Source organism: Lycium ferocissimum, chromosome 9 (genome assembly GCF_029784015.1).
Source record: "Lycium ferocissimum isolate CSIRO_LF1 chromosome 9, AGI_CSIRO_Lferr_CH_V1, whole genome shotgun sequence".
NCBI lineage: Eukaryota > Viridiplantae > Streptophyta > Magnoliopsida > Solanales > Solanaceae > Lycium > Lycium ferocissimum.
Window position 1 is genome coordinate 40,066,815 of NC_081350.1, and position 26,652 is coordinate 40,093,466.

Sequence of the window (26,652 nt, forward strand, 5' to 3'; positions counted from 1 at the left end):
TTTAAGAACAAGTCCAACTCCTTTTCTCTCTCTATCTTTTTTTTTTTTTTTTTTTGGGATTTTCAACCTGCCAATATGAAAAGGAAAAAGAATTGTTGTTCTCTTTCGATGTCCGATATTCATATTGAATATCTGAATAATCCGGATTTACTTTGTGTAAGATCACTAAAAAAAGAAAGATATTCTATAAGTATCATTTTCGTATTTAGAAATTGAACCTGAAACGCCTGCATAAAGATAAAAGCTTTTAGATGAGATGATCGCATGCTTCAATTCTGTAACAGAACATATAGAAGTTCTGGATATTAGACCTTCACGTGGGGATCGATGAAGAAAATAATTAAAAAAATAAAAATATGCTCTTTTTAATAATTAAATTTTTAAATAAAATGATCACATCTTATTTATCACACCACAATCATTTTGCGATCTTTTAATATTGTTTGCTTGAGAATAGGTGCGTTGGTTGAAACGCGATATTTAAGACAAAAAATATATCTTTTTCGAGTTTTTAATATCAAAACATCATGAAAATAACGCATATTACCTAATTTTCTCTGTCCCAATTTTTGTGATATACTTTTCTTTTTATTGAACTAAAGTTCGATCACTTGATGTTGTTCATTTTAGAAAGGTCTTCTCCTTTGGTAAGATGGTATAAAAATTGAAATAGTTAAGTTATGATGATTTTCACAACTTGTGAGATTTTTATGTGTGTGAGGAAAATATAACTTTAGAAATCCAAATTGCAAGTTCAAACAAAATTTTAACATAAATCATCATGATTTCAAACCACGTCCAAATGGCTCCTAAGTATCTATCAACATCAAGTAGACGGTAGTAATGTTTTGTTTTGGCGAAATTATGAACAGTAAATAGATCCACCTGCCAATATCTGACCATATACGCAGCAAATGGATTTATATTATATCTGCATGACATTGACCCAATGTGTATAAGTCAGCGTAACGTGTAAATTTGTACTATGTTGTAACTTTAGCATATGATGAATCTGCTTGGAATTTACTACATTTAATCATTTACATGTCAGTTTTAATGATTGACATATGTGTAATGAGAAAAATATGTAACCTGATAGTCTGGTACTGCAAAACGTAATTTTTTCCCCTGAAGTATTACTTTTCATCAATTTGTTTCCTTAATTTGAATTGTTTGTAAAGGCTAGATTCATCAGAATTATATTATCATGAAAATTAGTTTTCGGGGTTTATTCATGTCCTGTATAATGAACGTATAACTCGTCAACTTTTGCCTACTATCTACTTTTGACTTTTCATTTTTGTTTCCCCTAAAAATTGTAAACCAAGAGATTAATTATTTTATCATATATCTTAATGGAGATAGATTGGAACTGCCTAGATGAATACGTAGATAAATACGTTAATATATATATATATACAAGGACTTGGTTCAAATATTGCAGAAATAATGCATATTCTGGTGCTATTTCTTTATCCCGTTAGGTTTGACCAAGACTGCAAGGAAAAAATAAATTCATAGTATTACATTATTATAAAAGCCTTACTAAGACTTTGGCAACAAAACAAAGAAAGCTGAAGAAGGTAGGCACAAGTCATTTTTTATACTCCTAAACAAAAAGTTAGTCATGACCATTATAATGAATAATGAAAAGTACTTTTTTGTCTCAATTTATGTGAAATTATTTGATATACTAATACATTAATTTTGGCTATAGATTGGAAAATTTATTTCTTATATTTCGCTTTCTGTATTAAGTTGGAAAAAGGACAATTTATGAGCATATTAAAACGATAGATATGGAAAAGGAAAGACAAATAGACGATTACCAAAATTTTCATATTCTAAAATTAAAGGATATTGCACATTGAATCTGTCCAAAGGGTAGTTGTGTTTGAATAGGAGAGGGTGATTAGGAGAGGGAGGTTCGTTCAATTTTCCCTTTTCTCCTTCCAAGAGAGTTAATTAACATAGAATTGGCCATTTTTGTGAGACTTTTTCTTTATGAAAGTTTCCTTTAAAGGGCTCCTTAGACTTTCTCTAAAATCATTGTAATATCTTATATAGTGTCCTGATCAATTTGCACGCATATCAACTAAAAATTTTTTTCAGAACAAAACTAATCGTGGTAGCTTTCCGAGAAGTCTCCTATAGTTTCTAATTTCAAGTCCTTTTATTGCCCTCATGTGTGGAAGTCTTTCTTGTTCTTGACAAATTCAAAGTGAACTCAGTTTTCTTGTCAATGTATCTTGATATCACACTTTATTTTGTGCATATAGTAGCATAGTCTCCCTTTACCAAATCCAAAGCTCAACACTTTTATGAAGTGGATTGAAGATCATAATTGACTTACGTTTTAAAATAAATTAAATACTACTATATTTTTAAGTTATGCAAAACGTATAATAAAAAAATAGAAGACATATATTTTAAATAAAGTAAAGCTCGGATAGAGATTTTTTTTTTTTTTTTTTTTTTTTTTTTAATGAACAAAAAGGATGGTGGAAGTAGTCAAGTAGCCATTTTGACCAAATAATAGGAAAACTTCAATATCAACCGTAACTTAATGTGCAAGTATTATTTTGTATTTTCCGCTTTGCAACTCAATGTATCGGTCCAAAAAAAGGTGGTTCCGATCATGCATTTTAGCTAATAAAATTGGATATCTCTAGGTTTAACTAAGGAAAGCTAATTTGATTATTATTAAACAAATACTTTATTTCCCAACAAGATTCATTGCACATTGAATATGTTTAAATGATGAAATGGAAACTCTTTCTTTTTTGGTAACAACTGTGAATTTACCATTGATAACAATAAGAGCAACACCTAAAGAGCAAGTACCTAATCTCACTTCCATCTAAGGAGGTGAGCATCAGGCCTCAAACCAGCAACTAATTACACTATAAAGAATGCAAAAAACCTCTACAACTATGTGCTTTCCTCGACCTTTGCAAAGATACTTATCCTCTCTATAATTTCCAGTTTTATCTGTGTAAGAACAACCTCCCTATGTACATTTGTTTTCTTGAAAATTCTTCAGTTCCTAGCCCTCCAAGTGTGATATATTACTGCCCCCCAGATGGCTGCAACCACTTCCTTCTTGAATTGGGGCCAATGCTTCCTTTTGATTCTAGCCAAAGTTTGTTGCACCCCTCCAAGCTGTAACTGGACACCAGCCCACTGCATCAATTGAGTACTGACAGCTTGAGTCCAGGAGCAATCCACAAATAGGTGATGAGCTGTTTCCAAGGCTTGAGTAGTACACAAGCAACAATGTTCATTCTCCACTGGTATGTTCAACCTAAGTAGTCTGTCCTTAGTGAGGAGCCTATTTTGATTAGCCACCCATAGGACAAATCTGTGCTTAGGTTGAGCAACTGCAGTCCATATAAGGTCTGCTGATTCTAGTCTTCTAAGGTTCCCAAGCATGGCAATATAACTATGAGTCATGGAATATTCTCCTCCAGCTGTCATATTGTATCTACCATGGTGGTACCAAGCCTTCATATCCTCTTTCAATCCATTTAGTTTCTTCCAGTACTAGCTGCAGTCTTGAGGAGCCTTATGCACCCAAATATCAAAGATCTTCTTTTATGTATATACCATGAACCCACTTAACCCACAAAGAAGCTTTATGTTCCACTAGCTGCCATAACAGTTTGCCTACTGAAGCAATATTCCAAATCTTGCATCCTTTAACATTGAAGCCACCTGATTTCTTAGGCCAACAAACCTGATCCCATGAGACTAGAGATACTTTCCTCTGACCTTCCGTAGCACCCCACAAGTATTCTTTGCATTTTTTATCCACTGCTTTCACTGCACTTTGAGGCAATATGAATACACTGCCCCAAAAGCTATGAATAGAAAACAACACAACATTCACAATCTGCAATTTTCCAAAGATATGAGAGTTTTTTGGCATAGGCAGTTGTGATCCTACAACTGATCTTTTCAATCAACTAGTGACAGTCTAACTTATTCCACTTCTTTGGTGATAATGGCAAGCCTAAGTATCTAATTGGAAAGGTCCCAATTGAGAAACATGTCTTGACCACAAGAATTTCCTTTACCTCATCCTCTATGCCTGCCATGAACAAGTTAGATTTGTCCATATTTGCTACCAAACCAGAGGCCCTACTGAAGTGTGATAATGCTTCCATGACCCTAGTGACTGACTTTAACTCAGCCTTACAGAATATCATAAGATCATCTGCAAAGATGAGATGATTATATTTCAATTATTTACACATGGGGTGAAATTTGAAGTCTGGTAGTGATCCCATGCATTTCAACACTCTTGAGAGATATTCCATAATTAAAACAAATAAAGAAAGGTGAAACAGGGTCACCCTGCCTTAGCCCCCTCTTTCCTTCAAAATAACCATGATTCTCCCCATTCACATTCACAGAGAACTTTGGTGAGGATACACAAGTCATAACTAGTTGACTAAATTTAGCAGGAAACCCAAAGCCATTCAAAACCTCCTCTAAGAATTCCCAACTGACCATATCATATGCTTTCTTGAGATCTATTTTCATGAGGCACCTAGGAGTGGTTTTCCTATTATAATGCCTCAATAGATCATGACAAATCAATACATTGTGTAACATGGATCTCCCCTGGACAAAAGCTGATTGATTATTAGCAACCAGGTATGAAATAGCATGCTTTAGCCTACTACAAATCAGCTTGGAAATACACTTGTAGAGCACATTACAACAAGATATAGGCCTGAACTGGTTTGCATATTCAGGGGTGTTGACCTTGGGGATCAGGGCAATGCAAGTAGAATTCAGCTGTTTTAGCAACCTATCATTCTGAAAAAATTCCAAGACTGCCTCAGTGATATCATCCCCTACTACTTGCCATGCTGCCTTAAAGAATCCACTTCCATATCCATCCGGACCTGGACTTTTATTGCTATCAATTTGAAAAATAGCAGTTTTCACATCCTTCCTATCAAAGGGCAGCAATAAGTTTGCTTGCTGCTCTATTGATAATGTATTACCATTAACCATGATGCTTCTACTTGCTTTCACCCTTGAGGAACTTTTCTGCCCCAACAACCCTTCATAGTACCCCACAATTAGCTATGCTATAGTCTCTGATTCAAACTGCCAAACTCCATTATCATTCTTCAGTTGGATGACAGCTTGTTTAAGTTTCTTATGTTTAATCACTGAATAGAAGTATCTAGTATTGTCATCACCAAGTTTTATCTAGTGTGCCTTACTTTTTTGCTGTAAGTATACCTCTACTAAGTAAGATGACTGTCTGAATTTCTGATATAACTCTTGTTCCTGTTTCTGCAGTGCTGGGTTCAAGGGATCTGATTGGAGTGATACTTGAGCCTGGGTCAATGCATCTCTATCCTCTTTTGCTTCTACTTCAATGTTCCTGAAATGTTGATTGTTCAGGATTTTCAACTCCTTCTTAAGTAGTTTCAGTTTATTTACAATTTGGAACATTTTGCATCATGTTATAGGTGATTCCTACCTTTGCTTCACCAAGTCAATGAATTGGGGGTGCTGGCCCCAACTGTTAAAAAATTTGAATGATTTCTTTGTTCTAGATCTCTCAACAGTCAAACAAACCTTCAAGGGACAAAGGATCGCTAATGCCTTCTGGCAGACATCTAGCCTGACATGGTGGCATTGATTCTAACCATTCTTCATTGATAAGAGCCCTATCAATCTTAGAGTATATCCTCTGATCCCCATGTCTATCATTCCATGTATATTTGTTCCCTTGTTGAGGCAACTCTACCAGCCCAGAATCTTCAATACATTGTTGGAAATCAACAACCTCAGCCCAAGTAATTGGATTGCCTCCTATTCTATCATCCATGGATAATATTGAGTTAAAATCTCCCAGAATCATCCAAGGTAATGTACAGTTTTCACTATATTCAACTAGTGATTCCCACAAAGCTTTCCTTTCCTCCTTAGTATTAAACGCATACACAAATGATAAAACAAACTTCAGCTGCATTGGAATGTACAACACTTCACAAGTTACCACTTGGGCAGTAATAGACACTGGAACTAGTCTATAATAGTCTGGTCTCCAAGTGATCCATATCCTACCATTATAATGAGCATCCAAATTTGTAATATGATTCCAACCATTAAACAACTTTCCAGCAATTTGATCCAACTTCTCCTTCTTTATTTTATTTTCAAGCAGTCCGATTAGTCCTACTTTTTCTTCATTGCAAAGGAGTTTCACCTCCTTTTGCTTATTCGGGGCATTTAGCCCCCTAACATTCCATGCTAAGAAGTTAAGCATCCCCAACATGTGGAATTGGTTGGCCTCCCACAATTCCTACACTTTGCACTGAATTACTAGTGCTAGGATCTTGGATCACCTGATGGGTATTTTTGCTCCCAACTTGCTACTTCTGTTGGTTGTTCCCTGGTCCAGTCTTTCTCATTGGAGTAACCCAAACCCCAACCTGTGTCTCCTAATTACCTTTCATATTTGCCCCAGCTTGTTGTTGCACCGCACCCACTTGTTTTGTACCCCCACCAGTTTGCTTAGGCACCGCACCAGCCTGAGACTTTGATTGCTTCATCTCTGGCTACTGCTGATTCCCTTCCTTCTGTTTAGCCACCCCCATCTCAGTGCTAGTTTGATCTTGAACTTGTTGAACAGGTCGATTTTGCTCTTGCGGTTTGGGAGGGTACTTCTTCCTGCAGATCTCCTCTGTGTGCCCATACTTTTTACAGAAGCCACACAGAGTCGGCTTCCAATCATATAACACTTTCTGTTCAGTCACATTGCCTCTCTCGTTCCTAAATAGTATCACCTCAGGTAGAGTCGTTCCCATGTCAACTTCCACCAATAATCTAGCAAAATTTAATCCAATCTTCTTCTCTGTATTCCTGTCCACCATGAGAGGTTTACCCACCAAACTTCCTATCTTATTGAGACCTTTTGGACTCCAATATTTGAAGTCAAGTCCAGGAAATTTCATCCAAATTGGCACTGAGTAGAGTTCCTCACGAGTAAATTCCATATCAGGGTTCCAGGCTTTAACTATGAACGGTTTGTTATCAAAGTGATAAATGCCTCCTTGAATCACCTCATTCTTCCCAATTTCACTATCAAATCGAACTAGGACAATGCCATTATCGAACTAGGACAATGCCATTCTTCAACATTAGGATCTTATTCAGTCCATGTTTTGCCCAGAGTCTATGTATATACCCTTGAATCACTTCAAAGGGGGGATGGGCACCCAATACATAACAAACAACTGCATTTCTCTAATATTCAATTTCTGACTCGAAATCCTCTAATTCAATGTCAATGATAGGGGACTCACCTTCCATTGATGGAGGAACATACTCCAATTTGAACCCAGCATTTGAGATCTTCGTAATATCAAAGTTATCCCAAACCGAGGGTTTTGACTGCGAGATCTCGTCTTCCTCGACCTCATCTGCCCAAGATTTCTTTCCCCTCTCCTCATTTGCATCAGTTCGAGCTGGTTCATGCACGATTTCACGCCATTGAGCCTGGGCTACGAGCGACTGAGTTAGTTCCACTGCAATTTGTTTAGTGACTTGCGTTTTCTCTCTTTGACTTGGAGAAATTGATTTTGTAACTGTTTCCTTCGATTTATTTTCGGATTGCACTACAACATCTTCAATTAGTTGAGCTTTCCTACCTTTCTGACCTCGTGTTGCTTGAGAGCAAGCTATTTGCGCCATTAGAGCCTTCTCCGACGGTATCCGAGCTCTCTTTCCCATGGGCAGCGCACGGTTGCTAACATGCACCTAGAGAGAGTCGAGCCATTCTAGAGAGAGACTTTTTGAAACTCTTTCTTTCTGTTGCACTTAACAACAATACTTTGCAAAAACCTTTTGTACAAGATGTTAATTGGCCGGCAATTATTATTATATTTTTTGGTAGAAGAAATCGGGAGTCTTTTATTTATATATACAGTGTGTTAATACGAGAGGAGGAGATCCAACAAAACTAGACAACTATTGGAACTTTTAACTTTTATTTATATATCAGTGTACGAGCATGTAAACTATTTCACTAGAACAAACTATTTGTTCACCAAGCCAAAGAGGCAACTATATTCTTGTTTACACATAAGGTAGGAAAGGAACTACCCTTTCATATGATTCGATTAGACAGTTTTGGATGAGAAAGCTCATTGTATCATACGTGATTTGTTTTCCTACTGGAACATATAATGAAGTGAACTGAAGAGTTGGGCACATCAATGTTTCGTTTGCTACTCCTAACATTTCATGGATAAAACAAGATTATCAACAGATTCATTTCCCTAGCTTACCATAGGTCAATGAATAAGACATAAAGGTAACCTCTCGACCTCAACTTTCCAAAGTGAATTCAGAATCTAGAGTCAATAAAATTTAAACTACAATAATCTTATTAGTAGATATATAAATGTTCATCCCTTATTTTATATGTATAAATAGTACTCCCTCCATTCCATATTATTTGTCCAGTTTTTTTTTTTTTTTTTGTAAGTCAAACTATATAAATTTTGACCAACATTTTGAGATAATTTTTTTTACCATATTAATATGAGAAGAATTACAACTTGCAGTAATTTTCGTGTTTTTTTTTTTAATATCTAAAATATAAATTTTAAGTACTGAATTGATCTAGTCCAATTTAACTGCAAAAATTAGTCAATTTGACTCTTAAAAAGCGAAACAAGACAACTAATATGAGATAGAGGGAGTACGAGTGAATACAAAAAGATGTTTGCAGAAGCATTCATGGGCAATAGTGGTTTCCTTATGTAGTGCCAAAAGCACTTGACCAGACCTCCCCTCCAGGATTTTCTTGAAAACAGAGTTATAACTGTAAAGCCTGTTTGGTTTTACTAATAATTTGTCTTCCTGAATGGAAGAGCTAAGACCAATTCCCCACGGAAAAAACAAAAGATAAAAACCAAACAAACATCTATTTGACCATTCAAAGAATAAGAGATGAACGTTAAAGAATATGACAATCACAAAATGTATTCTGTTCCAGGCTTTATAAGCGAGGATAGCAATGCTCAAGCCTCAGCACTCTCCACATTACATAAACTTTTCAATCTTAACCAAAAACAATATGTATACTCTAAGAATTGTTGTACTTTCTACCAGTAAAAAATAAAGAGAATAAAATACAAGTGGTACATTAAGCTAAACAAGGAGAGTAATAAGTGATGGATAGGGTTTTTAAATTTATTAGTTTCCGTAACATTTCTAATCAAATTGAAATGACTCAAAGAGAATGTAAGTCAAGACTGCACTCATCTCCATTAATCATCAAAAATAAAGTTCCAAATTTCTAATATAAGTACATCCTTTTCAGATATCCCTAAATTTTAACTAGTAATCAAATGAAAATCCCTAAGTTTTTGTAGTCAAATAAAAATGCTAAACACGAGAGAATATCTATAAGACTAATTCCTTAACCACCTTCCTCAAGTAACTCTATAATTTGAGAATTTATAGCAACTGTGAAAAAAATATTTATATGTTAATTCACTCTGTTGCCAATAACTTTCATTGTGTTATAACCTTTTTCCTACGTCAAGAATTAGCATGGCTGAAAATCCCAATCAAATAGAAAACGTGGTAGTGGCTGTTCCGGAAGTAAAAAATGAAGTGAAATTAGAATTTGATGGGCCTAAAGTGAAGAAACCTAAGAGCATAATCCAAATAAATCGTATTATTGTGCTTTCATTACTTATATTCTCTTTCCTTTTGTCACTTCCAGTTCTTTCTGAAGTCATATGGATATTTTCTGTAGGACAATATGAATGTGAAGAGTTAATGAACTTGCCAAAGTTACAAATAGGAATTGCAATTTGGCTTGATCACTCTTGTTTATTGGATTAGCAATCTTGTAGCGTATTTGAGGTCTCGTTTTCAAGCTATTGGGCTTCTTATAGCTATGGTGCCACCGATCATAATGTTCATTGTGGGCTTGGGCCTTGTTGGATCGTATGAAATGGTGACCCAAGTGGTTCCTGGTTCCCCGGCATGGCTCAAGAGGACAGTGCATAATGAAGAGACTTGGAACAATATCAAGTCTTGCATATACTCCACAAAAACTTGCAAGGATTGAATCTCGAGGACATATTTGTTGAAGTCTTATGATTACACAACTACCAAGTTGTCTTCAGTTGAGGTAATATTCACTATAATTTGGCTTTATAATCGTTCAATGATATTTGTTTAACGACCTTGGAAGACTATAGGATTGACTACTAAGGGGTCGTTTGGTTGGGAAGCAAGTTACCCCAGGATTAATTATTCCACCCTCCCATAGGGATAAAATAACATTACAATCCTAGATTTAGTTATACCGCAATTTTATCCCAACCAAATATGGGATAAACTCATCTCGAATTTAATCCTGTGATTATTTATCCATTATCCCTCGTACCAAACGAGTCCTAAAGGTTGTTGTGCAACTTTTAACCAGAAGTTTCGGGTTAGTGCCGTGACAACGGGGTCAGCTTTAGTAGGGAGCATTTATCCCCGAACTGGGATAGTGCGAATCCGAATTATCTGAACTCCAAAATAACTAATATTGAATATTGAGTGAAAATTCCAAAAAAGAAAGATGATAGGATTTTGATTTATCGTACCTTGAAACTAAGAAATAATAGTGCAATGGTATATATGTAATAAACTATTGTGGCTTTAAGTCTTATGATTTCAGCAATAGCAAATTGTCTTCTATTGAGTTAATATATTCACTATATTTGAGTTTTATACTAGTTTAAAGATATTTATTTGGTTATATTATGATAAAGACCTCTAAAGATTATATATATGGAGAGAGTGTATAGATGGTTAGCTCCATCTATAAATCTTTTGCATCAAAAGTAGAATAATTCGATGGATTAAAATGAATTTTTTTTTGGATGCAGTTCTTTTCAGAATATTTATAGCATCCTTTTTATATAAATCCATTTATTCGACTTTAAAAAAATTGAGTTAATTAATTTTATTTTTTTTTGTCAAAAAGAGCCCTAAGAAAATTCTGTGGGACAAAATTCTCAATGGCATCATATACTTGGTTTAGGGTTTAGGGTTTAGGGTTTAGGGTTTTCGGGTTTGGGTTTAGGGTTTAGGGTTTAGGGTTTCAGGGTTTAGGGTTTAGGGTTTAGGGTTTTTGTCGTCCTCACATGCTATGAAGCTCCTGCATGTGGCTTTTGTTTCTTTCCTTAGTATTCTCATTTTTGCCTGGGCAATTCGCACAAATACCCATATCTTGGGGTGGTCTTTAATTTCTGGCCCTCAAATCGCTGGTCTTTAATTTTTGCCCTTCGGCACTTTAAATGACAAAAAGGGGGCAATTTACATGATTACCCTTTGTTGGGAGTGGTCTTTAATTTTTGTCCTGGTCTTTAATTTTTGCCCTTTGCCTAAAATACCTCGAGGTTCTAGGTTCGAACCCCGCCTTAGTAATAAAAATAAAATGAAATTTGTAAGGCAAGACTTTGCAAAAAGTCCGCCTTATGAGGCAGACTTTGCCTTAAGGCTAAAAGTTTGCCTTATAAGGCAAAGTCTGTCGTCTCCGATAGACTTTTAGTTATGCCTTAGGCAAAGTCTGCCTCATAAGGCGGACTTTTTGCAAAGCCTTGTCTTGCGATTTTTTTTTTTAACTGCCGGGGGTTCGAAACCAGAACCTCGAAGTATTTTCGGCGGTCTTTTTAAGCGAAGGGCAAAAGTTAAAGACCAACAATTTGAGGGGAAAAAAATTAAAAACCACCCCAAAAGAAGGGCAATCAGCGCAAAAAAATGACAAAAATGCGGCTGAAAATATCTCTGGCATCGAATAAATAAAAAATAAAAAGAAATTCGGCCCACCGTTATCTATGACCTAATTTCGCAAGGCAAAGTTCGTCTTTTCGGGCAAAGTTTCTATAATCTTATGCCGATCGAATTAGTTAATACACAACTTATGTCGGATAACTTCATTTCTATATAACTTATGCCGGATATGAAACTTTACCTTGCCAAAAAAAAATTTCCCGACTCTGTTGGGAATTGAACCCAAAATCTCTGACTAGCGAATAACGATACTTTGGCCCACAAATCACTAAATGAGAAGCAAGGGCAAAAATTAAAGACAGTCTCTATGAAAGGCATTCCGCACAAAAAGTTGTTTTTGCCTCATTCATTATTTGAGACCATTCGCGTATCCTTACTTTTACTATCATTCTTTTCTCATGACATTCCACTTGGGCTTTTGTAATTGGTCAATATTATAGTAACTTTTTTTTAATTTCTTCTTGCTCCTTATTAAATTATTTTTTACTCCATTATCTCAAAATATTTGTCACGTTTCACTTTTCAAGGGTCAAATTACATAAACTTTAACAACTTTTTCAACATATTGATAGGATATTGCAATTTATAGTATTTTCTGTATAGTTTTTGAATATTTAAACTTTATTTTAAAGTATTTAATTAATCTAACCCAATTTAGCTTCGAAATTAGTCAAATTGCCATATATTTTGGGATGGAGAGAATATATAATTTGTCCTTATAAGTTACGTAAAATTTTGGAGCCAAATTTTCTTTTACAACCAAAGCATTTATTAGGTATTATAATATTTTTTGGTCCTTAAATCTTAATCTTTTGTTTCTTTAGTAAGCTCATATTTGCTTATAAATATCTGTCCTAAAATTATTTTCAAATATAGTTTTAAAATCTTTTTACTTTATTAATGTACTTTAATTATTATTTACTAATTGTAGGATCAATATGTTAATGTGTGTAGAGATTCTAAACTAAGTTAAATATTGTAGTATAGATTTGAAGTTATTGAAACTCTTTTTCCTCGCGTTAGATGATTCTAAAAGATGAAATCAAGAGTTTTGTTAATACAGGTAAAAATAAAAAACATTATTATTAAAATCTTAAATGAGTTCAAGATAAGCGCAAAAATGAGTTTGAAGCAGGGCTGAGCTATTGTGCCGGTGATGGTTTTGATCGAATCCGTAGCTTTGGTTAACAAACTTTGTATTTGTCTATAGATTATTAATTTAGTACCGAATAACTTTAAAATTAGAATTCAGAACCTGTAAACTTCAAATTTTGGCTCTGCATCTGAATTGAAGTAAATAATTTCATTAACAATGAAAATTAAAATGTTAAGAGTTTGGACCCAGGCTTAGCACGGAACTCGTGTACACACACGCACACTAGTCTCTGGACACGTGCGTTGCACGTGGGTCCCAATAAAATACAGTACATTTGTTGTTAACAACTGAAAAGGATAAGCTAGCAATTTCTAAATTCTAACCTCAGTAAAGTTGTATGACCCGTGATGAATGTTATCAACTTTAGATAAATGTTAAAGCAGTGTAAAAACTATATCTTAAATTAATATTCAAGATTATAAGAGGAACTCAAAATTAGAAAAAACACAGAAAAACTAAAACTTTATAAAGTCATAGATAGATGTAGACTGAGTGACTACTACACACACACAAAAAAAAAAACATAATCAATGAAGCAACTGTGAAAAAATATGGTGATAAATACTTTGTTAATAGAACCATCATCTGAGGGCCAAGAGAAACAACTTGTATCTCTGTTAACACATGCAAGAACATCCCGACATCCATTCTTCTTCTACACTCTTTTGATACATCACTCGCTACGTCATGTGGATTTTTTTATCCTTTCATGTTGAACCATTGGGGGTAATAGATTAAACATAGTATCACTTGAAGAACACAAGGGAAAACGGCTAGAATCACGATCGAGTGGTTTAACGTAAATGAACAGAAGAAAAACAAAAAAAGTTAAACCTGTAATATGTCGGAGAGTAAGCAAACGGGAAAAATCAATGAATATTTTGGGGAAAAGAGATTTTTTGATAGAACTAAAAGAAATGTGATATGATGAATAGATTGACATGCATTTTTATAGAGTGAAGAAGATAAAGAGACTCCTAAATTCTTTACTATTATTGTGGAAGATGAAGAAACAAAACCAAAATGGGAAAATAAAACATGGTTCTGAATGATGATGAATTTATTTTATAACTGACATCATGCATTAAGACAATTTAATGTATAATTTGTAGGAGTGAATGAAATAAAGAAGGGAATATAAACGGACTGTGCAAAAAATTATTAAGTGAAATAAAGAAGGGAATGTAATGAAGAGGACGGAAAGTCATTACTACCCTGGAATATGAAAGGGAAAAAATTGAAATACGACTTACAAACATTTGACATTTACCAATTAATTATGTATGTGAATAAAATAATTATGATTAGAAACGTTTTTGGATTTTTATAAAGGTGAATATGAATGCTCATACAACCGGTCCTAATCATATTTAATTTAGTGTGAAGCATTAAAGTGCTGGTGTTCAACTTCTAATTCACTCGTTCAACCTGTGTAATTTAGAAATTATTTAATTAAAGTTTTTTTTAGTGAATGGGTGAAATGGTTTAATTAGGTATTTAGTTAGTTTTTAATTTAGTGTAGGGGCAAAATGATAAACTAACTTTGAAAGTGGGAGCTTAAACTAACTTTGAAAGTGGGAGCTTTCTACTTTTAGTATAATAATATGACACGTGTGTGTGTGTCTATATATATATCTTCAATCGCACTGCTCTTCTCCCTCTATATTGCGCGAGTAGCTTGCTTTCCAAACCACTGGCAGGAACCAGATAAGGAACAAGAGAGAGAAGCAGCTCAAACCTTGTGCAAGGGTATATAAAACCTTGTGCATGAAATCATAGAGCCGATTACGAGGGTGAAAATTTCTTCACCATTACTTTAAATGTGGGCTCTAAAAAGGCTTTGGGAAAGTAGTCATGCAGCTTCTTTTGTTTATTTTTATCATTTTATAGAATTAAGTTTTATATACATGTATGGAGAAATTTACCCATATTGTGTTGACTATATTTATATAAAGTCATTCTATCATTAATTCATTATGGTGATGTTTATTACCGCGCGAAGCGCAAGCATATTACCTAGTTTAGCTTATAACTATGCTAAATGCTAGAACATTTATTGGCGGAGCCACATGCAAATAAGGAGATTTTTTCTACGCCGGATAATTATACTATATATAAATAGAGTAATTTTTTGTCATGCATAGATATATATTAAATATCGAATCCTCTTTAACATAAGAGAAATGCAGGTTTATATTTCAAGTGTGACATTTTTGAATCCTGTTTAATTTTCTTATCAAAATTTCTGACTCGACCGACCGCTGATTGGTCTGGTAGCAGTTACTAACAACTTTCTTTTTTATAAATTTCTTGAAGTCTGGGTGTTGCATTCCGCCATCACTTTGCCAAATGGAATTCGTAAATGCAACATTTTGGAGAAAAGCAAATTCACCAATTAGTGCTCATTCTGCAACTTTCGATAAAGATTGTGATTTGTGGGAAGATGAAGAAACAGTGTTATGCTACAATTTGTCATACTTTTAAAGACGAATACTTTAGAGCAATAGAAGGAAAATGGTCAGAACTTGGAACATTACTTGTTACCATGCCTTTGTTGCTTATGTTTCTTCACCTGTGTTTCTATGTAAATATGTAGGATAAGAAGTAAGTGAGTTTATAAGATTTCAGTGTTAATCATCTTTTTATGAGAACTCTATGAATAAATAAAGCGTTTAACAACTTATGTACGTGCATGATATCGTGACATATTTTTACATTATCAAATCATCCAATTAATAGATATCCTCTATAAAATGTAAGAATTGTTATCTTAGAAGTAAGACAAACTAATATATATAATGTGATATGAAAAAATTATTTACATCATCGATGAATATTAGTAAAACTCATAGATAACAATATGCAAGGTCTACAAATTTACTTGATAGAGCAAATGAAAATGGCGATATTGAGCTCCAATCGAGGTGGAAAAAAGAAATAAAAGATCTGTAGAGAAATGCCATTTGAGTTACTTCCAAAATGACATATATATATGATCCAAATTTTGCCACATAAAGTTAGGAAAGCAACTGCAGTTTTCACACTGAAAATGGTAGGTATTATTATTCCTTTAGAATAAATTGTAATACCAATAAAATATCCTAGACAAGTTCCTTTTCAAGTTTCAAGATTTATTCAGAAGTGACAACTAATTATAGAAGCTAGCACGGCCATAAGAATTCTCATAAAATATATGTGAGGCAACAATATATAAAATTTAATCTTCTTTAGCCAAAAAAAAAAAAAAAAAGGAAGAAGAAAAAGAAGAAGAAGAAGAAGAAGAAGAAGAGATACTTGTTTATTTTAAACTGTTGATTCTGTAATTTTTGTAAGTATAAAAAATGCATTTTTTTTTTTTTTTTGGGCAATAAACTGTAATTTTTTTTTATTACCACAACCTCCAACAATTACAAACTCAACGAGCACCCGTGCTTCTAACCACCTTACCAGGAAGGGTGTTAGGTGCTTCTAACCTCCAAAAAATGCATTTTCCTAGCTATATATTTGTGTACATACCCTCAAGGGAGTTAACTTCAATATCTAAGCTTCTTGGCCTATACTTCATCCTAAAATGGTACTAAGAGCTTTCTTCTTCTTCACAATTTTCTTTTGCAATATTAGTATAATCACTAGTCAAGCCATACCAAAATTCACTTCCATTCTAGTATTTGGTGATTCCACAGTGGATACTGGTAATAACAACCACATACTCACTATAGCCAAAGGTAATCATCCACCATATGGTCAAGATTACCCTAACCATATCCCCACGGGCAGATTTTCCAATGGAAAATTAGTGCCAGACATATTGGCTATTTTACTAAATCTCAAGAAAAATGGTGTTCCTCCATACATGCAGCCAGATTTACCAACAAATGAATTGCTCACTGGAATTTGCTTTGCATCAGGTGGGACAGGATATGATGAATTAACTAGTACTATTTCTGGAGCAATTCCAATGAGGAAGCAGTTAGATTATTTCAAGGAATATTTGAGGAAAATTAGAGTTCTTGTAGGAGAAATTGAAGCTGAAAGAATAGTGAATGGTGCTTTGGTTATTGTTAGTGCTGGGACTAATGACTTTATTTTTAATTTCTATGATTTACCCAAAAGAAGGCTTCGGTTCAGCTTGAGTAAGTACCAAGATTTTTTGCTAGGCAAGCTGCAAAGCTTTGTCAAGGTTAGTGTTACTCTATTGCTCAATTGTGTGAATATAATTACCAACTTATTTACTTAATTATATTTTCAACAAGCTTCATCATATGCGAGTCAATGTTTTTTTTTTTTTTTTTTTTAAGCATATGAAATTCTTTTGGATAATAGGTAGTTGTGTGAACTCTTAATTAATTAAGTGAGGCCTTTTAGAGAAAACTTTGCGGGTATTAATCCAATTAATATACACCATATAAAGAGTATCCTTGTGATGATTGAGGGCAACAACTAGTATCCAAGCCAATAGTTCGGCGAGACGAGTATAAAGTTGGCAAAATGATAGTGTTGGACACATTTACTGCCTTTGCCCGTCTACGGGCCAATTTGCTTTTACCTTTACCCGTAAGTTGGAGATGCATACATACTAAAAGGAATCTATGGGCTTTGTTGGCTATAAAAGCTCGATGATGTGGAGATTTATACATAAAAAGAAACCTACGGGCTTTGTTAGTTCGAAGGAAAAATTGTTAGATACGTGAATAAAGTCTTATAGTGATAGTTGAAAAGAAAAGAAAGCTCCATGATGTAGAGATATTGTTAATGAGTTTGAGGTAAACAATACGTGTTTGACCCAAAATAGATAATTTCACACTATATGAGAAGTATATATGTTAATTCAATATACAGAACTTTTATTTGTTTTGATACCATGTTAAATTGTGTGTTCAACTAAGTTAGAAGCTTAAATTATTATACACTTTTATTTACTTAACTATATATTCAAACATCCATCCCTATCTTCCATCACTCTTTACTATGCATATTCGTGAGCTCTTAGCCTTTCTAGTTTCTACTGTCACGGAAGTCCATTTTTGTCCCTTTGCATAGGTGTCAAAATGGATTGAAAAGGACTTTAGTGACCCCAATATTCTTAATTATTTAATTATTCTAACGTGTGATATATGTTGTTTTGCAGGAATTATATGATCTTGGATGCCGTAATATTATTGTAAATGGACTGCCTCCAATTGGTTGTCTTCCCATTCAAATGACAGCAAAATCTCCACTTCTGAGAACTTGCATAAATAAAGAGAATTTTGATGCTCAAATTTATAATCAAAAGCTTGAGCATTTGTTACTTCAATTGCAAGCGCATCTTCCTGGAATTAAAATCTTATATATAGACTCCTATGCTTTTGTGTCGGACCTTATCAACAATGCACAGGAATATGGTAAGTTCTTTCAATTAAGTTATTTTGTCAAGACCAATTTGTTTCACATTCTATTTTACTTTAATTTGCGTACTCTCATTTATGTGATATACTTGCTTTGATTAGTTTGTCCTCAAAATAATAGTATAATTTTAACATCACATTTTACTCTCAATGAAAATTATTTGTAGCCACCGAATATCTACAATATGCTTTAGACCACATCTTTCAAAAAAAAAAAAAAAATTCTTTCTTAAACTCCATATAAAACATTGTCACCTATGATACTCCTTCCATCCCACTTTATGTGAGACGATTCGGAGTACGAGAGTCAAATTATCTAATTTTCCCTATCATCAAGTCTTTTTAAATAAATTTTACATATTTTATAAATACATAAGAAGTACCATACGTCGCAACAATTAGTAATGCAATATATTTAAAAGACATGAAAAAAACATGACAAAAGAAAAACTCATTTGACCCTCTAAATGGTAATTGCATCACATAAAGTGGGACGGATGAATTGGTATTCTTTGCTAATCCAATGGGGAAATGTCTTGCACCGTTATCTTTTACACTTTCTTTTTATTATTAATCAGATAGTTTTAAGTGCTTAATTAATTGGAACAGGATTTGAGGAAACAAAACGAGGGTGTTGTGGAAGTGGATTAGTTGAAGCAGGACCATTGTGTACAAGGCTGTCACCAGTGTGTTCAGATCCCTCACAATTCATATTCTTTGATAGCATTCATCCAACAGAATCTACATACTACAAGGCTACTGACTACTTACTCAAGCAACTCCTCCCTAAATTTGAAAAATTCTAGTGTTAAGTTATTTTATTCAGCTATTTCTTCATCAAAAGAATAAGTAATAGAGATCGCCTTGTAACTTTCTTGTTGCTCTAAGTATCCCCCTTCAATCTTCAGGCACCTCTTCAGCCAAAAAAAAAAAAAAATTAAATCCACATTTTATTTCGTACTCTTACTCCGACAAAGACAACATTGTTTGAAAAAGGAAATGGATGTTTTTCGTAGGTAAAACGACCATATTATAAGGTTTATATATATTTTCAGACGTCCTGGCTCAGGACTGAGGCAAAAAAGCAAGATCAAAATTATGACTTCAGAAATTACATATGGCAAAGAATGTAAGACTCTGGATATCTTTTGACTGCTATGGCGAAATGTTTAGCCATTATAATAAAATATTGTTATAGAAAGGTTTGACTGCACTCAATATCGAGGCAGCAATAGGAACAAAAAGATACAGCTCACTACTGCTTTTAAGCAACAAAATGACAAAACGATCATTCCGATAGCTGGAGATGGAAGAAGCTAGGTGTGTAACTCGCGGCTTTGAAGTGTTACTAATTAACAAAATTTTGCCTTATAAAGCAATGGAAGCTAAGTCAGTTTTCCCATTGAGAAGAATAGGTGTTTCTAAAGAAAGTTGTCTGACCAAAAATCCTTTAATGACTGCTGCATTCTGTTTGACACATACATGGCGCCATGAGGAGCCACAATAGAAGTTACAAGTTCGGCAGAATCCAATAGTTTTGGTTCAAATTCTATATTTTTAATAAGAAATTCACTTAATATGTATGACGGGATCATGGATCCACTCTGCTGCCGTTGCTAGGTTCCCAAGGTTGATTTAGAAGTCAAACTACTTTCACAAGCATAAACTAGAACTTGGTAATTATATGAGGGTATGCCAGGATGAATGAGATCCCTCCATTCTTGATAAGAAATATCGAGTTCGAGTCCTGTAATCCACAGTAGGAATATAAGAAAAAAAGCTTCAACATTTAAGTGTTTCTTGGCTTAATTCTTTTATCCAATGGCACTTCAAGCTATCTTCTTTTTTACCTTTTTCTTGTGGAGTGATATCATTACTAGTCAAACACTCATGCCAAATATTACTTCCACTCTAATTTTTGGTGATTCCACAATGGATACAGGAAATAACAACTACATATTCACTTTAGTCAAAGCAAATCACCCACCTTATGGCAAAGATTATCCTAATCATGCCTCCACAGGGAGATTTTCAAATGGAAAATTAGTGCCAGACATATTAGCTTGCTTACTAAATCTCAAACAAGATGGTGTTCCTCCATATTTACAGCCAAATTTATCAACAAATGAATTGCTCACGGGAATTAACTTTGCATCAGCTGGATCAGGATATGATGAACTGACCAGTATAATTACTAGCACAATTTCTATGACTAAACAGTTACGATATTTTAAGGAGTATTTGGAGAAAATTAAAGGGGTTGTAGGAGAAATTGAAGCTGAAAGAATAGTGAAAAGTGCTTTGGTTATTATTAGTTGTGGGACTAATGACTTTATTTTTAATTTCTATGATGTGCCAACAAGAAGGATTCAGTTCAGTATGAGTGAGTACCAAGATTTTCTGCTAGACAAGCTGCAATTTTTTGTCAAGGTTAGAGTTCCTTGTTCTTTTATCACTCTTTACGATGCATTTCTGTGAATTTTCACAGCATTTCTGAAAAATTAAGACTTTTGTTTCTGCTGTTATGTTTGTGTCAAATTTCCAGAAGGATTGTGGCTACTGGCTAGCTTAAGGTTGTCCTATAATTTCAACTTTGTGGGTGAATTCCCACTTGAAATCTGTCTTATTTTTAAATTTTGAACTTATTACTTTTTTGTTCGGTTTTATATGACAATCTTTCTTCTGTAGTATGTTCCAAGAAAATTGACACGTTTTAATATTTGCAAACTCTTTACTTTTAAACTTCTCATTTTATCTTTAATCATTGACAAGTTTTAAGGGTACTATTTGATATGTACCAAAAGACTTTTTTTTTCTTAAACAACTTGTTTAAATTAACATCGCCATATAAAATGAAACAGATGAATATTTTTCTTGGTAAATATATACAAAACAATCCATGCAATAAAAGGAATTTCTGTTTTCCCTTCTCCTCTTGTTTTCTTTTAGCCAAACAATTTATAACGGTGGAGATATTTTTCTTTAATCAATTTTCCTTCTTTCAGTTTTTTTTTTTCCTGTTACTTGAACTGTAGGAAAGTTTCTTCATTAATTAATGTGTGTCATAGACTAATCTCACATTCAACAATTTTGATGTTTTAATTTCAAGATGCACCACAACTAAAGCATAGCATATTTCTTATTCTAATGTGTACTATATATTTTTTTCCAGGAACTTTATGATCTTGGATGCCGTATGATGTTAGTGAATGGCCTGCCTCCAATTGGATGTCTTCCAGTTCAAATGACAGCAAAATCTCCACTTCGTGGAACTTGCATAGAAAATGAGAATTCTGATTCTCAGATTTATAATCAAAAGCTTAAGGAATTATTAGTTCAATTGCAAGCACAATTTGCTGGAAGCAAAATGTTATATGCAGACAGCTACACTCCTCTATTAGACCTTATTAACAATCCACAAGAATATGGTAAACTGTTTCTTCAATTTAAGTTTTAGGTCACATATGCTACTAAGTTTATATATGGGTCTGCTTGGTATGGAGAAAAACAGAGAAAAAAAGAAAAAATGATTGAATTTTGCATGTGTTGTCTGTTGATCATATACCAAATTCTTGTAGTCTGTTCACTTTTTTTTTTTTCATGAACTTACATTTCAAAAGTTGAATGTCTGATGTGATTGGATTGATCACACCAAATCGGGAGTAAATAAAAAATAGAATGACTAAGATTGTCGTTATATTGGTTTTTCTTTTGGGCCTAAAACACTTAATTTTCTTGTTTTCCGTGGCTAATACTCATGTTTTGATTGATAGTTTTGCATGACCAAGAAAATAGGAAGAATAAAAAAAGGATAAATTTTTCATGAAGGAACAGTTTCCTTGATACGTAAATAATATATGAACTTGATAGCTACCTAGGCTCTTATTTTATTTTTTAAAGAAACTAAACCAAGTAAATTTTTTCTGCATGGTATAAAAACAACTGTTAAATCACGTGATTCGTTCACTTTTTCCAAAATTCATCTCCATTTTCTGCACGTATTTTTTTCAGCTTACTTTGGAAACACTAGAAGATTACCAAACACACCCTATTTGTAGATTTCATTTCTTTCCTTTTGTCTTATTAATCTGAATTCTGAAACCGCTCATGTACTTATTAATTATTGGGACAGGATTTGTTGAAACAAACAGAGGATGTTGTGGAAGTGGACTAGTTGAAGCTGGACCCTTGTGTACGAGGTTCTCTCCCGTGTGTTCAAATACTTCAGAATACGTATTTTTTGATAGCGTTCATCCAACTGAAGCAGCATGCATTAAGCTTATTGAGTACCTGGTGAAGGACTTTTTCTCACAATTCTCAAGCATTCCAAGTCCTTGATGTTTACAGAAATATATCGTATAAATGGTTTTCGAAAAAGTAATATGGCAAGATTGTATTGCTATTAAAAGGCTATTCTAGTATTGAGTTACCAAACAAAGGTTGGCCTTATTAAAGATAGTCTTCTTTAATCAATTTTGAAGCTAAAGTAAACCGAAACATAAATTATTTATGTTTTTGCAATAATCAACTTATTTTTAGTGTAAACACAACTTTAAAGACCTTTCAATAATTTTGACAGAAAAATTTGATTTTCAACATCTTATATTGAACCAGAGCACGAAAAAGGTTCCAAAGAAGAAAAATAAAGGGAGACGCCTGGCAGCCAATTGATTGATATAATCAGAGCATGAAAATCCTTTAGCAATTACACGTTATGGGGCAGACACTAAAAATTGTCTACTAAGTGCTAAGGCCGAAAGAAAGCTCTCTGTCTACTTTCTGAAACGGAGTTTGTCTTAGTTAGCATGTGTCGACCCTTGAATTGCAGCATAAGTGGTCAAAATAACATTACTAAAAGATAAATTCTTCAGAACAAAATGACATTTTGTGAAATGGAAGCTCATTTAGAAAAGGATAAGGTTTTCACCTACTGCCTTTATTTGATAGTGTCTATATTATTTAAAAGTGTAAGTCGTTAAAAAGAGCACATTTTTAGACGAGATTGATCTCTCACTATATTCTCATCGTTTAGAATCTTGTCTATCGTTCTTGTGGATAATGGTGCCAGATTTCATGGTTTTCTCCCAACATTTACATCGCTTAGAAAATGCGGACAGGCTATTTCTCCATAGGGGTAGGGTAAACCGAAAGCCTTATTTTATACCGAAAACGTGCAGGCAAAACTACTTATTTTATTTTATTTTATTACTCCTTATCTCATTACAACAACAGCAAGAAGAAAAACCAATCTTTTCTTATGCTAATATGTTAACAGTCAACAGAAGTCAGGTTGCTTTCTTTGTTCGAATGTTATCTATTACTCCATCAGAAACAAGTATTTGCTTCTCTGTCTAGTAGTTCTCTAAATTTTTATCGGGTATTATAGTGATTCCTCAATTCAAGGGAATTGGAATTATATTTTTCCAATCAATCTCTTATCTTGGTGTTTCCTAAAGAATGAACATTTCCCACAATTGAATTTTTATCGTAAGCTCCAATATAGCTATCGTTGTCTCTGGTCAACTTCTTGTTTCGACTTATATAGCTTCATTTCAACCTTTTTCTAATCAATCGTAAATGATCATCCTGGTGATATTGCAATTTATCATACACTACAAGAAAACATGGAATTAACGAAGGGCAAAATTTCGTAGCTAAACAGCAAAATCCCATGCTAATATCATTTAGCTACGGATTAGCGGCGGATTATAAGAAAATCTAATTAGCGAGGAGCTATTTAGCGACGGATTAGCTAGGGATTACCGACAAATGCCGTAGCTAATTCCATATTCTCTTGTAGTGACCATGATTTGACTTCTGCATAACTATGCCTTGAGCACTAGCTACATTTAATAATTGAAGTCACAACAAGCAAACTCTTATTCACACCTAAGTCCTAAAATCCAGATCATTCCACTCTCTCTCTCTCTCTCCTCCTTTTTTTTCGATTTCTCACTTGTCCGATATTTTGAGCTTGACTAATTTGAATTTATGCTAGAAAGTTCTGCTTTGGAGATAAAACTCTTCCTATCACTGACAATTCTATTTTCAAATTTGAATCTGAAATCTAAGAATCAAGAGTACTTATTGCTCCACAACCAATAATGGGATCTCTCCTTTAATGTCGTGATCTTGTTTATCAGCATTCCATCTCGTGATCAAGATGAATTTTAAAATTCATGTAAGTTACACATGTCTCTTTTCTATCTATTCCTTATTCACATTTCTCTTCTTTTTATGTGTTGTGTTATTGTCCACCTTGAGAATGTATAATGTATTTTATAGCTACTCCACTATGGTAGTGGAATGGTACGTGCAGGGTCGGCACGCTCTCTTCATAATGTGGCTATCACATGAGAAGTCCAAAAAGCTTTCTTCAATTGCATGCCCTTCTTTCTCATCCACAAACTCTAGTCCGGCCCATTTCTAATTTCATAGATATATAATTTCATCACAATATTCTCATAATAATGCAAAATGTCCCCCACTATCTCTAATTTTTAATGTTTACCAACGAAAACCCTAGCATCTAAAACTATAAATAGCGTTACAATTATCATGTTTCACCACAAAAAGAAATCAAATATTACTTGCTAAATAGAGGGAAAAAACTTGCATAGGAACATTGGCTTTTTTAGTTTTAGTACTCTTTAGTGTTTTAAGTATGGCTAGGGTGAAGGGTTTGGGCTTTCTTGCTTTGCTTGTTTTGTCAACTCTTGTGATGGTCTCAGAGGGTCGAGTAGCACGAAAGGATTTGGGCCTAGACTTGGGTGGTGGTATAGGAGTGGGCGTTGGTGCTGGGGTGGGCTTGGGCCTAGGAGGGGGAAGTGGTTCAGGGGCCGGAGCAGGAGCAGGTTCTGGCTCTGGGTCTGGCTCAAGATCAAGTTCTAGTTCAAGCTCAAGCTCAAGTTCAACTTCCTCGGGCAATGGTAATGCAGGTTCAGAGGCAGGCTCATATGCTGGATCAAGAGCTGGTTCTGGTTCTGGTAGTCGACGTGGGTCAAGTCGTGCAGGCTCAGAGGCAGGCTCATACGCTGGATCAAGAGCCGGTTCTGGTTCCGGTAATTAATGTGGATTTAATGATCCTAGATACGTAAGGATCATGAATTACGCTATTGTGGGAGAGATGGTAACTAAATATTCTATTAGAAAAAATAAATAAGAGCTTACTACTTTGAAATGAAAAAATAATAGAATGCATGATGTCCTATATGGTACGTAATTTGTACGTTGTACTAGTTTACATCGTTGTTTCTTGTGTATTAGTTTAAATCAATGAATATAAGTGTGGCTTGTGTTTACACATTCTTTCCTTCGCTAAAAGTTGTTTACACACTGCACACCCGACATACTCTTTCTCACAATTCATCATCTTTAAGATTTTGCTAATTACTTCTTTGTGATGGTTGAATTTAAGAAATACATGCATAATAAGAACCATGTTCACGTTTCAATCTAAATTTTAGGGTTAAATGTGCTCCGTATAAAATATTACTACCTTAATAAATCACCTTGGTTTACTAGCTTGAGTCTGTATCTCACATAAGAAAGGCGAGTCCAATAATATAGTCGACCTTGGTCTGAAGTTTGATCGAGTACTCTTAGAGGTATTCAAGTAATTGCTTAATTGGCTTAAGTTATATTCTATGTACTTATAAGCTCAATTGATCTGTCATCGGGCCAGTATTAGTCATACTTTGATTTGTTTAAAGCATTAATAGCGCTTTCAAGATTAAATTCTCTTTAAAACAAAACTATACCAGAAAAAAAAAAAATTCCACCTTACTTTCTTACAAGAATGCAAGACACAATCCATTTAATCTAGAAAGCCTTTCCAAAGCCAAGAGTAAAACCATATTACTAGTAGTAAATGTTACCGGGATAAATAAATTACTCCAGGAAAGAAGAAACGATCCAAAAGTATATGTTTCACGAGAAAGATTAATAAAAATTCTTCAAAGATATGCTACCATTATTTATTTAAATTTAACCAAACTCAATCGAAAAGCCAGCTACATCTGCCTGTTCACACAGATTTTAGCGGTATTAGTAGTCAGTCGTATAGTCCGTGTGCTACTACAGTAGTACTGTATTTGTAAGTGTGAACTATCTTAACTGTATCGCATTCACAGGCCACAGCTCATATATATGGCAGCAGAATCTTACTAAAGTCAAGTCTGTTGACTGTAGAGACACAAACTGCATCACAGCTCCTTGTGACATCTCAACTTACTATTTTTAAATTCTTCAATTCTAGCAGATCCTTGGAAAATA

General features: G+C 34.0%; 4 protein-coding genes across 4 annotated transcripts; all 4 read left to right on the forward strand.

Moving 5' to 3' along the window:
* Positions 1-9,591: 9,591 nt before the first annotated feature.
* Positions 9,592-15,475, forward strand: LOC132031908 (tetraspanin-15). Its single transcript, XM_059421777.1, is given in 3 exon segments — positions 9,592-9,858; positions 9,860-10,180; positions 15,308-15,475. Coding segments are annotated over 3 exon segments (756 nt in total).
* Positions 15,476-16,498: 1,023 nt separating this feature from the next.
* LOC132030750 (GDSL esterase/lipase At2g24560-like) lies at positions 16,499-19,283 on the forward strand. Its single transcript, XM_059420490.1, has 3 exons — positions 16,499-17,171; positions 18,120-18,375; positions 18,988-19,283. Exons 1-3 carry the CDS (start codon positions 16,563-16,565, stop codon positions 19,182-19,184), a joined length of 1,062 nt encoding a protein of 353 aa, XP_059276473.1. The 5' UTR covers positions 16,499-16,562; the 3' UTR covers positions 19,185-19,283.
* Positions 19,284-19,468: 185 nt separating this feature from the next.
* LOC132030749 (GDSL esterase/lipase At2g24560-like) lies at positions 19,469-22,908 on the forward strand. The gene is made up of 3 exons (XM_059420489.1): positions 19,469-20,808; positions 21,551-21,806; positions 22,511-22,908. Exons 1-3 carry the CDS (start codon positions 20,200-20,202, stop codon positions 22,714-22,716), a joined length of 1,071 nt encoding a protein of 356 aa, XP_059276472.1. The 5' UTR covers positions 19,469-20,199; the 3' UTR covers positions 22,717-22,908.
* Positions 22,909-24,862: 1,954 nt separating this feature from the next.
* On the forward strand, positions 24,863-25,679 carry LOC132069506 (cell wall protein IFF6-like). Its single transcript, XM_059462844.1, has one exon. It carries the CDS (start codon positions 25,043-25,045, stop codon positions 25,445-25,447), a length of 405 nt encoding a protein of 134 aa, XP_059318827.1. The 5' UTR covers positions 24,863-25,042; the 3' UTR covers positions 25,448-25,679.
* Positions 25,680-26,652: the final 973 nt, after the last annotated feature.